Genomic DNA, 21,925 nt, shown 5'->3' with positions numbered 1-21,925 from the left:
CCACGATGTCAAAATCGTGCTTGGCGACTTCAACGCCAGGATGGGCAAAGAAGGTATCTTTGGCACTACGGTCGGTAAATTCAGCCTCCACGAGGAAACATAGATGATTTGTTGTTAGCATCAAATAACGAAATTTGGTTAAAAACAACGAAGAAAACGCTTTCGCAACATTTCGATATGGAGGATATCGGTCACGTCAATCGTTGTTTGGGTATAGATTTTCATCAGAATCTAGAGAAAGGCGAAATATTTCTATCGCAGAAGACATTCGCAGAATCAATAGTGAAGCAGTTCGGAATGTTAGAGTGCAATCCTTCGAAAACACCAATAGAAGTGAACTGCAAACTTACCATTCCTACAACAAAAAATGAGGCGATTATGGCAAAATATCCATACCAAAGCTTAATCGGCGCTTTGATGGATGTATTTAGCGATATCTACAAGACCAGATATAGCGTATGCCGCAAATTTTATGAGTCAATTTAACAGCAACTACACTGAAGAGCATTGGAAATCAGCAAAAAGAATTTTACGTTACGTCAAGGGCACAGTACAACAGGGTTTACTGTATAAGAAGACAGGCGCAGATTTGTATGGTGTAGTCGATGCCGATTGGGGAGCAAATTCAACAGACAGACGATCGTATTCAGGTTTTGCATTTATATATGCTGGGTCGTCTATAAGTTGGGAAGCACGGAAGCAACGTACTGTTTCGCTTTCCAGTACTGAGTCAGAGTACATCGCCATAACTGAGGCGGCTAAGGAAGCCCTTTCTTTAAAAGGCGCTTTGAAAGAGGTGGGAATTGAGTGTACCAGCGTAAAGTTATTTAACGATAACCAGAGTGCACAAAAGCTAGCAGTATCTTCGAATTTCCACCCTCGGACGAAGCATATTGATGTACGGCATCATTTTATCCGAGACTGCGTACGAGATAAGGCAATTACACTAGAGTATATGTCAACACTGAAAATGCCAGCGGACATATTAACCAAGGGTCTTACGGAACTGAAGCATAGTAATTGTTCATCAAGTTTGGGCCTTACCGAATGCAATCAAGAAGAAGAATAAGCTCTCTACTTCGAGAGGAGGTGTTGTGGAGGCGAAGTAGTTCGTAGTAAATAGTATTAAATGAATATGTACTTTAAATTACAACCATGTACCTCTTGCAACTCTGTATTACTTTTCCATATTCTCTTTTGTTATATCCTTTCATAAACTGTAAAGACATGTTTATCCATATTGAATAAATTCAGTCGTTATTTAACCTTAAACGTTCTCGGACCATTAATTTTTGCTAATTAACCGTTTTGAGGATATTGGAGATGTCATATAGCCGTAACGATAGTGTATTTGGAAAAATTTCACAATCTTATATTAAGGTGTAGAATCCATTTTTTAGTACATATACATTAAGCACTCGATACCAAGTTGCGAAAAAATATGAACTATACATATTTATGCTAATTAACCGTTTTGAGTTGTCACATAGCCATAACGACAGTGTATTTGGAAAAATTTCACAATCTTATATTAAGGTGTAGAATCGATATTTTAGTACTACACATGCACTAAGCAATCGATACCAAGTTGCGTAAAAATATTAACTATACATATTTATGTTAATTAGCTGTTTTGAGGTTATTGGAGTTGTCATATAGCCATAACGACAGTGTATTTGGAAAAATTTCACAATCTTATATTAAGGTGTAGAATCGATTTTGTAGTACATATGCACTAAGAAATCGATACCAAGTTGCGTAAAAATATGAACTATACATATTTATGCTTATTAGCCGTTTTGAGGTTATTGGAGATGTCATATAGCCATAACGACAGTGTATTTGGAAAAATTTCACAATCTTATATTAAGGTGTGGATTCCATTTTTTAGTACATATACATTAAGCAATCTATACCAAGATGCGTCAAAATATGAACTATACATATTTATGCTTATTAGCCGTTTTGAGGTTATTGGAGTTGTCATATAGCCATACAAATACACTGTCTTTACGGCTATATGACATCTCCAATAACCTCAAAACGGCTAATTAGTATAAATTTGTAAAGTTCATATTTTTACGCAACTTGGTATCGGTTACTTAGTGCGAAAATTGTGAAATTTTTCCAAATTTACTGTCGTTATGGCTATATGACAACTCCAATAACCTCAAAACGGTTAATTATCATAAATATGTATAGTTCATATTTTTACGCAGCTTGGTATAGATTGCTTAGTGCATATGTACTAAAAAATCGATTCTACGCCTTAATATAAGATTGTGAATTTTTTCCAAATAAACTGTCGTTATGGCTATATGACATCTCCAATAACCTCAAAACGGTTAATTAGCATAAATATGTATAGTTCATATTTTTACGCAACTTGGTATCGATTGCTTAGTGCATGTGTACTAAAAAATGGATTCTACACCGTAATATAAGATTGTGAAATTTTTCCAAATACACTGTCTTTACGGCTATATGACATCTCCAATAACCTCAAAACGGTTAATTAGTATAAATTTGTAAAGTTCATATTTTTCTGCAACTTGGTATCGGTTACTTAGTGCATATGTACTAAAAAATCGATTCCACACCTTAATATAAGATTGTGAAATTTTTCCAAATACACTGTCGTTATGGCTATATGACATCTCCAATAACCTCAAAACAGCTAATTAGCATAAATATGTATAGTTCATATTTTTACGCAACTTGGTATAGATTTCTTAGTGCATATGTACCACAAAATCGATTCTACACCTTAATATAAGATTGTGAAATTTTTCCAAATACACTGTCGTTATGGCTATATGACATCTCCAATAACCTCAAAACAGCTAATTAGCATAAATATGTATAGTTCATATTTTTACGCAACTTGGTATAGATTGCTTAATGTATATGTACTAAAAAATGGATTCTACACCTTAATATAAGATTGTGTAATTTTTCCAAATTTACTGTCGTTATGGCTATATGATAACTCCAAAAACCTCAAAACGGTTAATTAGCATAAATATGTATAGTTCATATTTTTACGCAACTTGGTATAGATTGCTTAGTGCATATGTACTTAAAAAATGGATTCTACACCTTAATATAAGATTGTGAAATTTTTCCAAATACACTGTCGTTATGGCTATATGACAACTCCAATAAATTCAAAAAGCCTAATTAGCATAAATATGTATAGTTCATATTTTTACGTAACTTGGTATCGGTTACTTAATGTATATGTACTAAAAAATGGATTCTACACCTTAATATAAGATTGTGTAATTTTTCCAAATTTACTGTCGTTATGGCTATATGATAACTCCAAAAACCTCAAAACGGTTAATTAGCATAAATATGTATAGTTCATATTTTTACGCAACTTGGTATAGATTGCTTAGTGCATATGTACTTAAAAAATGGATTCTACACCTTAATATAAGATTGTGAAATTTTTCCAAATACACTGTCGTTATGGCTATATGACAACTCCAATAAATTCAAAAAGCCTAATTAGCATAAATATGTATAGTTCATATTTTTACGCAACTTGGTACCGATTTCTTACTCCATATGTACTATAAAATCGATTCTACACCTTAATATAAGATTGTGAAATTTTTCCAAATACACTGTCGTTATGGCTATATGACAACTCCAATAACCTCAAAACGGTTAATTAGCATAAATATGTATAGTTCATATTTTTACGCAACTTGGTATAGATTTCTTAGTGCATATGTACTAAAAAATCGATTCCACACCTTAATATAAGATTGTGAAATTTTTCCAAATACACTGTCGTTATGGCTATATGACATCTCCAATAACCCCAAAACAGCTAATTAGCATAAATATGTATAGTTCATATTTTTACGCAACTTGGTATAGATTTCTTAGTGCATATGTACTACAAAATCGATTCCACACCTTAATATAAGATTGTGAAATTTTTCCAAATACACTGTCGTTATGGCTATATGAAATCTCCAATAACCTCAAAACAGCTAATTAGCATAAATATGTATAGTTGATATTTTTACGCAACTTGGTATAGATTTCTTAGTGCATATGTACTACAAAATGGATTCTACACCTTAATATAAGATTGTGAAATTTTTCCAAATACACAGTCGTTATGGCTATATGACAACTCCAATAACCTCAAAACGGGTAATTAGCATAAATATGTATAGTTCATATTTTTACGCAACTTGGTATAGATTGCTTAGTGCATGTGTACTAAAATATCGATTCTCCGCCTTAATATTGTGAAATTTTTCCAAATGCACTGTCGTTACGGCTATATTATAACTCCAATAACCTTAAAACGGCTAATTTGCATATATATGTATAGCTCATATTTTTACGCATCTTGGTATAGATTGCTTAGAGCATATGTACTAAAAGATCGATTCTACACCTTAATATAAGATTGTGAAATTTTTCCAAATACACTGTCGTTATGGCTATATGACAACTCCGATAACCTCAAAACGGTTAATTAGCATAAATATATACAGTTCATATTTTTACGCAACTTGGTATAGATTGCTTAGTGCATCTGTACTAAAAAATCGATTCCACACCTTAACCTTCAAGCGGGCGCGCGGTCATTTGTAACGGGAGCGGGCGCGCGTAACCGAAAAGACGTTTGAGATGAATAAAAGAAATAAAGCACTAATTATTCAGTAATTATTTATTTATTTATACTTCGATATATTATCATTGTTCTTTAAGTCTATTTTGTCAAAAAAAGTAATTAAAATTATTAAAAATGTAATGTGTAATAATAGTAATGTAAACGTAAATGTACTAAGCGACGTCGATTCGACTACGCGCGCCCGCTTGAAGGTTAATATAAGATTGTGAAATTTTTCCAAATACACTGTCGATATGGCTATATGACAACTCCAATAACCTCAAAACAGCTAATTAGCATAAATATGTATAGTTCATATTTTTACGCAACTTGGTATAGATTTCTTAGTGCATTTGTACTACAAAATTGATTCTACACCTTAATATAAGATTGTGAAATTTTTTCCAAATACACTGTCGTTACGGCTATATGACATCTCCAATAACCTCAAAACGGTTAATTAGCATAAATATGTATAGTTCATATTTTGACGCAACTTGGTATCGATTGCTTAGTGCATATGGACTAAAAAATAGATTCTACACCTTAATATAAGATTGTGTAATTTTTCCAAATACACTGTCGTTACGGCTATATAACATCTCCAAAAACCTCAAAACAGCTAATTAGCATAAATATGTATAGTTCATATTTTTACGCAACTTGGTATCGGCTACTTAGTGCATATGTACTAAAAAATCGATTCTACACCTTAATATAAGATTGTGAAATTTTTCCAAATACACTATCGTTACGGCTATATGACATCTCCAATAACCTCAAAACGGTTAATTAGCATAAATATGTATAGTTCATATTTTTACGCAACTTGGTATCGGCTACTTAGTGCATATGTACTACAAAATCGATTCTACGCCTTAATATAAGATTGTGAATTTTTTCCAAATACACTGTCGTTATGGCTATATGACAACTCCAATAACCTCAAAACGGTTAATTAGCATAAATATGTATAGTTCATATTTTGACGCAACTTGGTATCGATTGCTTAGTGCATATGGACTAAAAACTAGATTCTACACCTTAATATAAGATCGTGTAATTTTTCCAAATACACTGTCGTTACGGCTATATGACATCTCCAAAAACCTCAAAACAGCTAATTAGCATAAATATGTATAGCTCATATTTTGACGCAACTTGGTATCGATTGCTTAGTGCATCTGTACTAAAAAATCGATTCCACACCTTAATATAAGATTGTGAAATTTTTCCAAATACACTGTCGTTATGGCTATATGACAACTCCAATAACCTCAAAACGGTTAATTAGCATAAATATGTATAGTTCATATTTTTACGCAACTTGGTATAGATATCTTAGTGCATATGTACTAAAAAATCGATTCCACACCTTAATATAAGATTGTGAAATTTTTCCAAATACACTGTCGTTATGGCTATATGACATCTCCAATAACCTCAAAACAGCTAATTAGCATAAATGTGTATAGTTCATATTTTTACGCAACTTGGTATAGATTTCTTAGTGCATATGTACTACAAAATCGATTCCACACCTTAATATAAGATTGTGAAATTTTTCCAAATACACTGTCGTTATGGCTATATGACATCTCCAATAACCTCAAAACAGCTAATTAGCATAAATATGTATAGTTCATATTTTTACGCAACTTGGTATAGATTTCTTAGTGCATATGTACTACAAAATGGATTCTACACCTTAATATAAGATTGTGAAATTTTTCCAAATACACTGTCGTTATGGCTATATGACAACTCCAATAACCTCAAAACGGTTAATTAGCATAAATATGTATAGTTCATATTTTTACGCAACTTGGTATAGATTGCTTAGTGCATGTGTACTAAAATATCGATTCTCCGCCTTAATATTGTGAAATTTTTCCAAATACACTGTCGTTACGGCTATATTATAACTCCAATAAACTTAAAACGGCTAATTTGCATATATGTGTATAGTTCATATTTTTACGCATCTTGGTATAGATTGCTTAGTGCATATGTACTAAAAGATCGATTCTACACCTTAATATAAGATTGTGAAATTTTTCCAAATACACTGTCGTTATGGCTATATGACAACTCCAATAACCTCAAAACGGTTAATTAGCATAAATATGTATAGTTCATATTTTTACGCAACTTGGTATAGATTGCTTAGTGCATGTGTACTAAAATATCGATTCTCCGCCTTAATATTGTGAAATTTTTCCAAATACACTGTCGTTACGGCTATATTATAACTCCAATAACCTTAAAACGGCTAATTTGCATATATATGTATAGTTCATATTTTTACGCATCTTGGTATAGATTGCTTAGTGCATATGTACTAAAAGATCGATTCTACACCTTAATATAAGATTGTGAAATTTTTCCAAATACACTGTCGTTATGGCTATTTGACAACTCCAATATTCTCAAAACGGTTAATTAGCATAAATATGTATAGTTCATATTTTTACGCAACTGGGTATAGATTGCTTGCGGCATATGTAATACAAAATCGATTCTACACCTTAATATAAGATTGTGAAATTTTTTCAAACGCACTGTCGTTACGGCTATATGGGAACTCCAATAACCTCAAAACAGCTAATTAGTATAAATTTGTAAAGTTCATATTTTTACGCAACTTGGTATCGGTTACTTAGTGCATATGTACTAAAAAATCGATTCTACACCTTAATATAAGATTGTGAATTTTTTCCAAATAAACTGTCGTTATGGCTATATGACATCTCCAATAACCTCAAAACGGTTAATTAGCATAAATATGTATAGTTCATATTTTTACGCAACTTGGTATCGATTGCTTAGTGCATGTGTACTAAAAAATCGATTCCACACCTTAATATAAGATTGTGAAATTTCTCCAAATACACGGTCGTTATGGCTATATGACAACTCCAATAAATTCAAAAAGCCTAATTAGCATAAATATGTATAGTTCATATTTTTGCTTAACTTGGTATCGGTTACTTAATGTATATGTACTAAAAAATGGATTCTACACCTTAATATAAGATTGTGAAATTTTTCCAAATACACTGTCGTTATGGCTATATGACAACTCCAATAACCTCAAAACGGTTAATTAGCATAAATATATATAGTTCATATTTTTACGCAACTTGCTATAGATTGCTTAGTGCATCTGTACTAAAAAATCGATTCCACACCTTAATATAAGATTGTGAAATTTCTCCAAATACACGGTCGTTATGGCTATATGACAACTCCAATAAATTCAAAAAGCCTAATTAGCATAAATATGTATAGTTCATATTTTTGCTTAACTTGGTTTCGGTTACTTAATGTATATGTACTAAAAAATGGATTCTACACCTTAATATAAGATTGTGAAATTTTTCCAAATACACTGTCGTTATGGCTATATGACAACTCCAATAACCTCAAAACGGTTAATTAGCATAAATATGTATAGTTCATATTTTTACGCAACTTGGTATCGATTGCTTAGTGCATGTGTACTAAAAAATGGATTCTACACCTTAACATAAGATTGTGAAATTTTTCCAAATACACTGTCTTTACGGCTATATGACATCTCCAATAACCTCAAAACGGTTAATTAGTATAAATTTGTAAAGTTCATATTTTTCTGCAACTTGGTATCGGTTACTTAGTGCATATGTACTAAAAAATCGATTCCACACCTTAATATAAGATTGTGAAATTTTTCCAAATACACTGTCGTTATGGCTATATGACAGCTCCAATAACCTCAAAACAGCTAATTAGCATAAATATGTATAGTTCATATTTTTACTCAACTTGGTATAGATTTCTTAGTGCATATGTAACACATAATCGATTCTACACCTTAATATAAAATTGTGAAATTTTTCCGAATACACTGTCGTTATGGCTATATGACAACTCCAATAACCTCAAAACAGCTAATTAGTATAAATTTGTAAAGTTCATATTTTTACGCAACTTGGTATAGATTGCTTAATGTATATGTACTAAAAAATGAATTCTACACCTTAATATAAGATTGTGTAATTTTTCCAAATTTACTGTCGTTAAGGCTATATGATAACTCCAAAAACCTCAAAACGGTTAATTAGCATAAATATGTATAGTTCATATTTTTACGCAACTTGGTATAGATTGCTTAATGCATATGTACTTAAAAATGGATTCTACACCTTAATATAAGATTGTGAAATTTTTCCAAATACACTGTCGTTATGGCTATATGACAACTCCAATAAATTCAAAAAGCCTAATTAGCATAAATTAGTGGAGTCATGTGTAGAAGTTCACGCAAGTGAGGAAAGTTCTCTGATCGCCATTCACTTGGGAGTGGCCAGAAACGATTCTTTTACATATGACTCAAGCAGCTCACGACTTCCGGTCTTTGACCAAGTATCCTCTGGGTAGCCTAAGAACATCCGTTTGAAGGCGAGCTAACGTGAGAAGGCGAAACATCCCCTGCATAGGGTTGTGCGCTGGGTTTGGGACCCGCCACGTAAAAAAACACCCCCAATGAAAAAGCAAACACAGCCTCGGATGAGAGACCCCCCTTTTGATGACGACCATGGCAAACGAAATAAGGACTATGATTTGAGGGCATGCACCTGGAATGTCCGGTCCCTTAATTGGGAAGGTGCCGCTGCCCAGCTGGTAGATGTCCTCGTAAAGATAAAGGCTGACATCACCGCCGTCCAAGAAATGCGATGGACGGGACAAGGACAGAGACGAGTAGGTCCTTGTGACATTTACTACAGTGGCCATATAAAGGAGCGCAAGTTTGGTGTTGGATTCGTGGTGGGAGAGAGACTCCGTCGCCGAGTACTATCATTCACTCCGGAGAATGAACGTCTAGCCACAATCCGCATCAAAGCGAGGTTCTTCAACATATCGCTGATTTGCGCCCACGCCCCGACGGAAGAGAAGGGCGATGTGAGCAAAGATGCCTTTTATGAGTGCTTGGAGCGCACTTATGAGAGATGCCCCCGCCACGATGTCAAAATCGTGCTTGGCGACTTCAACGCCAGGATGGGCAAAGAAGGTATCTTTGGCACTACGGTCGGTAAATTCAGCCTCCACGAGGAAACATCCCCAAATGGGTTGAGGCTGATCGACTTCGCCGGGGCCCGAAATATGGTTATCTGTAGTACTAGATTCCAGCATAAGAAGATACATCAAGCTACCTGGCTGTCTCCGGATCGAAAAACCACCAACCAGATCGATCATGTTGTGATAGACGGAAGACACGTCTCCAGTGTTTTAGATGTGCGTGCGCTCCGAGGTCCTAACATCGACTCGGACCACTATCTTGTTGCAGCCAAGATTCGCACCCGCCTCTGTGCAGCAAAAAACGCACGCCAACAAACACAAGGAAGGTTCGACGTCGAGAAGCTGCAATCACAACAGACAGCCGAACGATTTTCTACTCGGCTTGCACTCCTGCTCTCTGAGAGCACTCGTCAACAACTCGGTATAAGGGAACTGTGGGACGGCATTTCAAACTCCTTACGTACAGCTGCAACCGAAACCATTGGTTTTCGGAAAGTGCAAAAGAACAGCTGGTACGATGAGGAGTGCCGTGTCGCAGCGGAGAGAAAACAGGCTGCCTACCTCGCAACGTTACGATCGACCACAACACGTGCGGGATGGGATAGATACCGAGAGTTGAAGAGGGAAGCGAGACGCATTTGCAGACAGAAGAAGAAAGAGGCCGAAATGCGTGAGTACGAACAGCTTGATAAGCTGGCCGACAGGGGTAATGCTCGAAAATTCTACGAAAAAATGCGGCGACTTACAGAAGGTTTCAAGACCGGAGCATACTCCTGTAGAACCCCCAAAGGTGATCTAGCCACCGATGCCCAGAGCATACTTAGATTATGGAGGGAACACTTCTCCAGCCTGCTGAATGGCAGTGAACACATAGCACCAGGAGAAGGCGAACCCGATACCCCAATCGATGACGATGGAGCAGACGTTCCATTGCCCGACCATGACGAAGTTCGAATAGCAGTTGCCCGCCTGAAGAACAACAGAGCGGCAGGGGCAGACGGATTGCCGGCCGAACTATTCAAACACGGCGGCGAAGAACTGATAAGGAGCATGCATCAGCTTCTTTGCAAAATATGGTCGGATGAGAGCATGCCCAACGATTGGAATTTAAGTGTGCTATGCCCAATCCATAAAAAAGGAGACCCCACAATCTGCGCCAACTACCGTGGGATTAGCCTCCTCAACATCGCGTACAAGGTTCTATCGAGCGTATTGTGTGAAAGATTAAAGCCCACCGTCAACAAACTGATTGGACCTTATCAGTGTGGCTTCAGACCTGGAAAATCAACAACCGACCAGATATTCACCATGCGCCAAATCTTGGAAAAGACCCGTGAAAGGAGAATCGACACTCACCACCTATTCGTCGATTTCAAAGCTGCTTTCGATAGCACGAAAAGGAGCTGCCTTTATGCCGCAATGTCTGAATTTGGTATCCCCGCAAAAGTAATACGGCTGTGTAAACTGACGTTGAGCAACACGAAAAGCTCCGTCAGGATCGGGAAGGACCTCTCCGAGCCGTTCGATACCAAACGAGGTTTCAGACAAGGCGACTCCCTATCGTGCGACTTTTTCAATCTGCTGCTGGAGAAAATCATTAGAGCTGCAGAACTGAACCGAGCAGGTACAATCTTTTATAAGAGTGTACAGCTGCTGGCGTATGCCGATGATATTGATATCATCGGTCTCAACACCCGCGCCGTTAGTTCTGCTTTCTCCAGACTGAACAAGGAAGCAACGCAAATGGGTCTGGCAGTGAACGAGGGCAAGACGAAATATCTCCTGTCATCAAACAAACAGTCGTCGCACTCGCGACTTGGCACTCACGTCACTGTTGACAGTCATAACTTTGAAGTTGTAGATAATTTCGTCTATTTAGGAACCAGCATTAACACCACCAACAATGTCAGCCTAGAAATCCAACGCAGGATTACTCTTGCCAACAGGTGCTACTTCGGACTGAGTAGGCAATTGAAAAGTAAAGTCCTCTCTCGACGAACAAAAACCAAACTCTATAAGTCGCTCATAATTCCCGTCCTGCTATATGGTGCAGAGGCTTGGACGATGACAACAACCGATGAGTCGACGTTGCGAGTTTTCGAGAGAAAAGTTCTGCGGAAGATTTATGGTCCTTTGCGCGTTGGCCACGGCGAATACCGCATCCGATGGAACGATGAGCTGTACGAGATATACGACGACATCGACATAGTTCAGCGAATTAAAAGACAGCGGCTACGCTGGCTAGGTCATGTTGTCCGGATGGATGAAAACACTCCCGCTCTGAAAGTATTCGACGCAGTACCCGCCGCGGGAAGCAGAGGAAGAGGAAGACCTCCACTCCGGTGGAAGGACCAAGTGGAGAAGGACCTGGCCTCGCTTGGAATATCCAATTGGCGCCACGTAGCGAAGAGAAGAAACGATTGGCGCGCTGTTGTTGACTCGGCTATAATCGCGTAAGCGGTGTCTACGCCAGTAAAGAAGAAGAATTAGCATAAATATGTATAGTTCATATTTTTGCTTAACTTGGTATCGGTTACTTAATGTATATGTACTAAAAAATGGATTCTACACCTTAATATAAGATTGTGAAATTTTTCCAAATACACTGTCGTTATGGCTATATGACAACTCCAATAACCTCAAAACGGTTAATTAGCATAAATATATATAGTTCATATTTTTACACAACTTGCTATAGATTGCTTAGTGCATCTGTACTAAAAAATCGATTCCACACCTTAATATAAGATTGTGAAATTTCTCCAAATACACGGTCGTTATGGCTATATGACAACTCCAATAAATTCAAAAAGCCTAATTAGCATAAATATGTATAGTTCATATTTTTACGCAACTTGGTATAGATTGCTTAATGCATATGTACTTAAAAAATGGATTCTACACCTTAATATAAAATTGTGAAATTTTTCCGAATACACTGTCGTTATGGCTATATGACAACTCCAATAACCTCAAAACAGCTAATTAGTATAAATTTGTAAAGTTCATATTTTTACGCAACTTGGTATAGATTGCTTAATGTATATGTACTAAAAAATGGATTCTACACCTTAATATAAGATTGTGTAATTTTTCCAAATTTACTGTCGTTAAGGCTATATGATAACTCCAAAAACCTCAAAACAACTAATTAGCATAAATATGTATAGTTCATATTTTTACGCAACTTGGTATAGATTTCTTAGTGCATATGTACCACAAAATCGATTCTACACCTTAATATAAAATTGTGAAATTTTTCCGAATACACTGTCGTTATGGCTATATGACAACTCCAATAACCTCAAAACAGCTAATTAGTATAAATTTGTAAAGTTCATATTTTTACGCAACTTGCTATCGATTACTTAGTGCATCTGTACTAAAAAATCGATTCCACACCTTAATATAAGATTGTGAAATTTTTCCAAATACACTGTCGTTATGGCTATATGACAACTCCAATAACCTCAAAACAACTAATTAGCATAAATATGTATAGTTCATATTTTTACGCAGCTTGGTATAGATTTCTTAGTGCATATGTACCACATAATCGATTCTACACCTTAATATAAAATTGTGAAATTTTTCCGAATACACTGTCGTTATGGCTATATGACAACTCCAATAACATCAAAACAGCTAATTAGTATAAATTTGTAAAGTTCATATTTTTACGCAACTTGGTATAGATTGCTTAATGTATATGTACTAAAAAATGGATTCTACACCTTAATATAAGATTGTGTAATTTTTCCAAATACACTGTTGTTACGGCTATATGATAACTCCAATAACCTCAAAACGGTTAATTATCATAAATATGTATAGTTCATATTTTTACTCAACTTGGTATAGATTGCTTAGTGCATATATAATACAGAATCGATTCTACACCTTAATATAAGATTGTGAAATTTTTCCTAATGCACTGTCGTTATGACTATATGACAACTCCAATAACCTCAAAACGGCTAATAAGCATAAATATGTATAGTTCATATTTTTACGCAACTTGCTATCGATTACTTAGTGCATCTGTACTAAAAAATCGATTCCACACCTTAATATAAGATTGTGTAATTTTTCCAAATTTACTGTCGTTAAGGCTTTATGATAACTCCAAAAACCTCAAAACAACTAATTAGCATAAATATGTATAGTTCATATTTTTACGCAACTTGGTATAGATTTCTTAGTGCATATGTACTAAAAAATCGATTCCACACTTTAATATAAGATTGTGAAATTTTTCAAAATTTACTGTCGTTATTGCTATATGACATCTCCAATAACCTCAAAACAGCTAATTAGCATAAATATGTATAGTTCATATTTTTACGAAACTTGGTATAGATTGCTTAGTGCATATGTACTTAAAAAATATATTCTACACCTTAATATAAGATTGTGAAATTTTTCCAAATTTACTGTCGTTATGGCTATATGATAACTCCAATAACCTCAAAACGGTTAATTAGCATAAATATGTATAGTTCATATTTTTACGCAACTTGGTATAGATTGCTTAGTGCATATGTACTAAAAAATGGATTCTACACCTTAATATAAGATTGTGAAATTTTTCCAAATACACTGTCGTTATGGCTATATGACAACTCCAATAAATTCAAAAAGCCTAATTAGCATAAATATGTATAGTTCATATTTTTACGCAACTTGGTATCGAGTGCTTAATGTATATGTACTAAAAAATGGATTCTACACCTTAATATAAGATTGTGAAATTTTTCCAAATACACTGTCGTTATGGCTATATGACAACTCCAATAACCTCAAAACGGTTAATTAGCATAAATATATATAGTTCATATTTTTACGCAACTTGGTATAGATTGCTTAGTGCATCTGTACTAAAAAATCGATTCTACACCTTAATATAAGATTGTGAAATTTTTCCAAATACACTGTCGTTATGGCTATATGACAACTCTAATAACCTCAAAACAGCTAATTAGCATAAATATGTACAGTTCATATTTTTACGCAACTTGGTATCGAGTGTTTAGTGCATATGTACTAAAAAATCGATTCCACACCTTAATATAAGATTGTGAAATTTTTCCAAATACACAGTGTTTATGGCTATATGACATCTCCAATAACCTCAAAACGGTTAATTAGCATAAATATGTACAGTTCATATTTTTACGCAACTTGGTATAGATTGCTTAATGCATCTGTACTAAAAAACCGATTCTATACCTTAATATAAGATTGTGAAATTTTTCCAAATACACTGTCGTTATGGCTATATGACATCTCCAAAAACCTCAAAACGGTTAATTAGCATAAATATGTATAGTTCATATTTTTACGCAACTTGGTATAGATTTCTTAGTGCATATGTACTAAAAAATGGATTCTACAACTTAATATAAAATTGTGATATTTTTTCCAAATACACTGTCGTTATGGCTATATGACAACTCCAATAACCTCAAAACAGCAAATTAGCATAAATATGTATAGTTCATAATTTCACGCAACTTGGTATCGATTGCTTAGTGCATGTGTACTAAAATATCGATTCTCCGCCTTACTATAAGATTGTGAAATTTTTCCAAATACACTATCGTTACGGCTATATGACATCTCCAAAAACCTCAAAACGGTTAATTAGCATAAATATGTATAGTTCATATTTTTGCGCAACTTGGTATCGATTGTTTAGTGCATATGGACTAAAAACCGATTCTACAACTTAATATAAGATTGTGATATTTTTCCAAATACACTGTCGTTACGGCTATATGGGAACTCCAGAAACCTCAAAACAGCTAATTATCATAAATATGTATAGTTCATATTTTTCTGCAACTTGGTATCGACTGCGTAATGTACATGTACTAAAAAATGGATTCTACACCTTAATATAAGATTGTGAATTTTTCCAAATACACAGTCGTTATGGCTATATGACAACTCCAATAACCTCAAAACGGTTAATTAGCATAAATATGTATAGTTCATATTTTTACGCAACTTGGTATAGATTGCTTAGTGCATGTGTACTAAAATATCGATTCTCCGCCTTAATATTGTAAAATTTTTCCAAATACACTGTCGTTATGGCTATATGACATTTCCAAAAACCTCAAAACGGTTAATTAGCATAAATATGTATAGTTCATATTTTTGCGCAACTTGGTATCGATTATTTAGTGCATATGGACTAAAAACCGATTCTACAACTTAATATAAGATTGTGATATTTTTCCAAATACACAGTCGTTATGGCTATATGACATCTCCAATAACCTCAAAACGGTTAATTAGCATAAATATGTATAGTTCATATTTTTACGCAACTTGGTATCGATTGCTTAGTGCATGTGTACTAAAAAATGGATTCTACACCTTAATATAAGATTGTGAAATTTTTTCCAAATACACTGTCGTTACGGCTATATGACATCTCCAATAACCTCAAAACAGCTAATTAGTATAAATTTGTAAAGTTCATATTTTTACGCAACTTGGTATCGGTTACTTAGTGCATGTGTACTAAAAAATCGATTCTACACCTTAATATAAGATTGTGAAATTTTTCCAAATACACTGTCGTTATGGCTATATGACATCTCCAATAACCTCAAAACAGCTAATTAGCATAAATATGTATAGTTGATATTTTTGCGCAACTTGGTATCGAGTGCTTAGTGCATATGTACTACAAAATGGATTCTACACCTTAATATAAGATTGTGAAATTTTTCCAAATACACAGTCGTTATGGCTATATGACAACTCCAATAACCTCAAAACGGTTAATTAGCATAAATATGTATAGTTGATATTTTTACGCAACTTTGTATCGAGTGCTTAGTGCATATGTACTACAAAATGGATTCTACACCTTAATATAAGATTGTGAAATTTCTCCAAATACACTGTCGTTATGGCTATATGACAACTCCAATAAATTCAAAAAGCCTAATTAGCATAAATATGTATAGTTCATATTTTTACGCAACTTGGTACCGATTTCTTAGTGCATATGTACTACAAAATCGATTCTACACCTTAATATAAGATTGTGAAATTTTTCCAAATACACTGTCGTTATGGCTATATGACAACTCCAATAACCTCAAAACAGCTAATTAGTATAAATTTGTATAGTTCATATTTTTACGCAACTTGGTATAGATTGCTTAGTGCATATGTACTAAAAAATCGATTCTACACCTTAATATAAGATTGTGAAATTTTTCCAAATACACTGTCGTTACGGCTATATGATAACTCCAAAAACCTCAAAACGGTTAATTAGCATAAATATGTATAGTTCATATTTTTACGCAACTTGGTATAGATTGCTTAGTGCATATGTACTAAAAAATCGATTCTACACCTTAATATAAGATTGTGAAATTTTTCCAAATACACTGTCGTTATGGCTATATGACAACTCCAATAACCTCAAAACGGTTAATTAGCATAAATATGTATAGTTAATATTTTTACGAAACTTGGTATCGATTGCTTAATGCATATGTACTAAAAAATGGATTCTACACCTTAATATAAGATTGTGAAATTTTTCCAAATACACTGTCGTTATGGCTATATGACAACTCCAATAACCTCAAAAGGGTTAATTAGTATAAATATGTATAGTTCATATTTTTACGCAACTTGGTATCGGTTACTTAGTGCATATGTTCTAAAAAATCGATTCTACACCTTAATATAAGATTGTGAAATTTTTGGAAATACACTGTCGTTATGGCTATATGACAACTCCAATAACCTCAAAAGGGTTAATTCGCATAAATATGTATAGTTCATATTTTTACGCAACTTGGTATCGATTGTTTAGTGCATATGGACTAAAAAATGGATTCTACACCTTAATATAAGATTGTGAAATTTTTCCAAATACACTGTCGTTACGGCTATATGACATCTCCAATAACCTCAAAACGGTTAATTAGCATAAATATGTATAGTTCATATTTTTACGCAACTTGGTATCGATTGCTTAATGTATATGTACTAAAAAATGGATTCTACACCTTAATATAAGATTGTGAAATTTTTCCAAATACACTGTCGTTACGGCTATATGACAACTCCAATAACCTCAAAACAGCTAATTAGCATAAATATGTATAGTTAATATTTTTACGCAACTTGGTATCGATTGCTTAGTGCATGTGTACTAAAAAATCGATTCTACACCTTAATATAAGATTGTGAAATTTTTCCAAATACACTGTCGTTACGGCTATATGACATCTCCAATAACCTCAAAACATATAATTAGAATAAATATTTTTTTTTCATATTTTTACGCAACTTGGTATTGATTGCTTTGTGCATATGTACTAAAAAATCGATTCTACACCTTAATATAAGATTGTGAAATTTTTCCAAATACACTGTCGTTATGGCTATATGACATCTCCAATAACCTCAAAACGGTTAATTAGCATAAATATGTATAGTTCATATTTTTACGCAACTTGGTATCGATTGCTTAGTGCATGCGTACTAAAAAATCGATTCTACACCTTAATATAAGATTGTGAAATTTTTCCAAATACACTGTTCGTTATGGCTATATGACAACTCCAATAACCTCAACACAGTTAATTACCATAAATCTGTATAGTTCATATTTTTACGCAACTTGGTATTGATTACTTAGCGCATGTGTTCTAAAAAATCGATTCTACACCTCAAGATAAGATTGTTTGAAATTTTCCAAATACACTGCCGTTATGGCTATATGACAACTCCAATAACCTCAAAAAGGCTAATTAGCATAAATATGTACAGTTCATATTTTTACGCAACTTGGTATCGATTGCTTAGTGCATATGTACTAAAAAATGTTTTCTACACCTTAATATAAGATTGTGAAATTTTTCCAAATACACTCTCGTTATGGCTATATGACAACTCCAATAACCTCAAAACGGTTAATTAGCATATATATGTCTAGTTCATATTTTTACGCAACTTGGTATCGATTGCTTAGTGCATATGTACTAAAAAATCGATTCTACACCTTAATATAAGATTGTGAAATTTTTCCAAATACACTGCCGTTATGGCTATATGACAACTCCAATAACCTCAAAACGGTTAATTAGCATAAATATGTATAGTTCATATTTTTACGCAACTTGGTATCGATTGCTTAGTGCATATGTACTAAAAAATCGATTCTACACCTTAATATAAGATGTGAAATTTTTCCAAATACACTGGCGTTATGGCTATATGACAACTCCAATAACCTCAAAACGGTCTAATTAGCATAAAATATGTTTAGTTCATATTTTTACGCAACTGGGTATCGATTGCTTAGTGCATATGTACTAAAAAATCGATTTACACCTTAATATAAGATTGTGAAATTTTTCCAAATACACTGTCGTTATGGCTATATGACATCTCCAATAACCTCAAACACAGCTAATTAGCATAAATATATATAGTTCACATTTTTACGCAAAACTTTGGTATCGAGTGCTTAGTGCATCTGTACTAAAAAATCGATTCCACACCTTAATATAAGATTGTGAAATTTTTCCAAATACACTGTCGTTATGGCTATATGACATCTCCAATAACCTCAAAACAGCTAATTAGCATAAATATGTATAGTTGATATTTTTACGCAACTTGGTATAGATTTCTTAGTGCATGTGTACTAAAATATCGATTCTCCGCCTTAATATTGTGAAATTTTTCCAAATGCACTGTCGTTACGGCTATATTATAACTCCAATAACCTTAAAACGGCTAATTTGCATATATATGTATAGTTCATATTTTTACGCATCTTGGTATAGATTGCTTAGTGCATATGTACTAAAAGATCGATTCTACACCTTAATATAAGATTGTGAAATTTTTCCAAATACACTGTCGTTATGGCTATATGACAACTCCAATAACCTCAAAACGGTTAATTAGCATAAATATGTATAGTTCATATTTTTACGCAACTTGGTATAGATTTCTTAGTGCATATGTACTAAAAAATGGATTCTACACCTTAATATAAGATTGTGAAATTTTTCCAAATACACAGTCGTTATGGCTATATGACAACTCCAATAACCTCAAAACGGTTAATTAGCATAAATATGTATAGTTCATATTTTTACGCAACTTGGTATAGATTGCTTAGTGCATGTGTACTAAAATATCGATTCTTCGCCTTAATATTGTGAAATTTTTCCAAATGCACTGTCGTTACGGCTATATTATAACTCCAATAACCTTAAAACGGCTAATTTGCATATATATGTATAGTTCATATTTTTACGCATCTTGGTATAGATTGCTTAGTGCATATGTACTAAAAAATCGATTCTACACCTTAATATAAGATTGTGAAATTTTTCCAAATACACTGTCGTTATGGCTATATGACAACTCCAATAACCTCAAAACGGTTAATTAGCATAAATATGTATTGCTCATATTTTACGCAACTTGGTATAGATTGCTTAGTGCATGTGTACTAAAATATCGATTCTCCGCCTTAATATTGTGAAATTTTTCCAAATACACTGTCGTTACGGCTATATTATAACTCCAATAACCTTAAAACGGCTAATTTGCATATATATGTATAGTTCATATTTTTACGCATCTTGGTATAGATTGCTTAGTGCATATGTACTAAAGGATCAATTCTACACCTTAATATAAGATTGTGAAATTTTTCCAAATACACTGTCGTTATGGCTATATGACAACTCCAATAACCTCAAAACGGTTAATCATCATAAATATGTATAGTTCATATGTTTACGCAGCTTGGTATAGATTGCTTAGTGCATATGTACTAAAAAATCGAATCTACGCCTTAATATAAGATTGTGAATGTTTTCCAAATACACTGTCGGTATGGCTATTTGACAACTCCAATAATCTCAAAACGGTTAATTAGCATAAATATGTATAGTTCATATTTTTACGCAACTTGGTATAGATTGCTTGGTGCATATGTAATACAAAATCGATTCTACACCTTAATATAAGATTGTGAAATTTTTTCAAACGCACTGTCGTTACGGCTATATGGGAACTCCAATAACCTCAAAACAGCTAATTAGTATAAATTTGTATAGTTCATATTTTTACGCAACTTGGTATAGATTTCTTAGTGCATATGTACTACAAAATCGATTCCACACCTTAATATAAGATTGTGAAATTTTTCCAAATACACTGTCGTTATGGCTATATGACATCTCCAATAACCTCAAAACAGCTAATTAGCATAAATATGTATAGTTCATATTTTTACGCAGCTTGGTATAGATTGCTTAGTGCATATGTACTAAAAAATCGATTCTACGCCTTAATATAAGATTGTGAATTTTTTCCAAATAAACTGTCGTTACGGCTATATGACATCTCCAATAACCTCGAAACGGTTAATTATCATAAATATGTATAGTTCATATTTTTACGCAACTTGGTATAGATTTCTTAGTGCATATGTACCACAAAATCGATTCTACACCTTAATATAAGATTGTGAAATTTTTCCGAATACACTGTCGTTATGACTATATGACAACTCCAATAAATTCAAAAAGCCTAATTAGCATAAATATGTATAGTTCATATTTTTACGTCACTTGGTATCGGTTACTTAATGTATATGTACTAAAAAATCGATTCTACACCTTAATATAAGATTGTGAAATTTTTCCAAATACACTGTCGTTATGGCTATATGACAACTGCAATAACCTCAAAACGGTTAATTAGCATAAATATGTATAGTTCATATTTTTACGCAACTTGGTACCGATTGCTTAGTGCATGTGTACTAAAAAATGGATTCTACACCGTAATATAAGATTGTGAAATTTTTCCAAATACACTGTCTTTACGGCTATATGACATCTCCAATAACCTCAAAACGGTTAATTAGTATAAATTTGTAAAGTTCATATTTTTCTGCAACTTGGTATCGGTTACTTAGTGCATGTGTACTAAAAAATCGATTCAACACCTTAATATAAGATTGTGAAATTTTTCCAAATACACTGTCGTTATGGCTATATGACATCTCCAATAACCTCAAAACAGCTAATTAGCATAAACATATATAGTTGATATTTTTACCCAACTTGGTATAGATTTCTTAGTGCATATGTACTACAAAATGGATTCTACACCTTAATATAAGATTGTGAAATTTTTCCAAATACACTG

At 33.6% G+C, this 21,925-nt stretch overlaps 1 protein-coding gene across 1 annotated transcript; it reads left to right on the top strand.

Moving 5' to 3' along the window:
• The first annotated feature begins 421 nt into the window (after positions 1-421).
• On the top strand, positions 422-1,069 carry LOC125780091 (uncharacterized). Its single transcript, XM_049461607.1, has one exon. It carries the CDS (start codon positions 422-424, stop codon positions 1,067-1,069), a length of 648 nt encoding a protein of 215 aa, XP_049317564.1.
• The last annotated feature ends 20,856 nt before the right edge of the window (positions 1,070-21,925 follow it).

The sequence above is a fragment of the Bactrocera dorsalis genome, unplaced genomic scaffold (assembly GCF_023373825.1).
Source record: "Bactrocera dorsalis isolate Fly_Bdor unplaced genomic scaffold, ASM2337382v1 BdCtg065, whole genome shotgun sequence".
Taxonomy (NCBI): domain Eukaryota; kingdom Metazoa; phylum Arthropoda; class Insecta; order Diptera; family Tephritidae; genus Bactrocera; species Bactrocera dorsalis.
Note: the sequence above shows the minus strand (reverse complement) of the source record. Positions and strands in the feature narration are given on the sequence as shown.

Bases quoted from the DNA above. Each gene is read 5' to 3' on its own strand.
- LOC125780091 (XM_049461607.1), top strand. From the start codon at position 422: ATGTATTTAGCGATATCTACAAGACCAGATATAGCGTATGCCGCAAAT.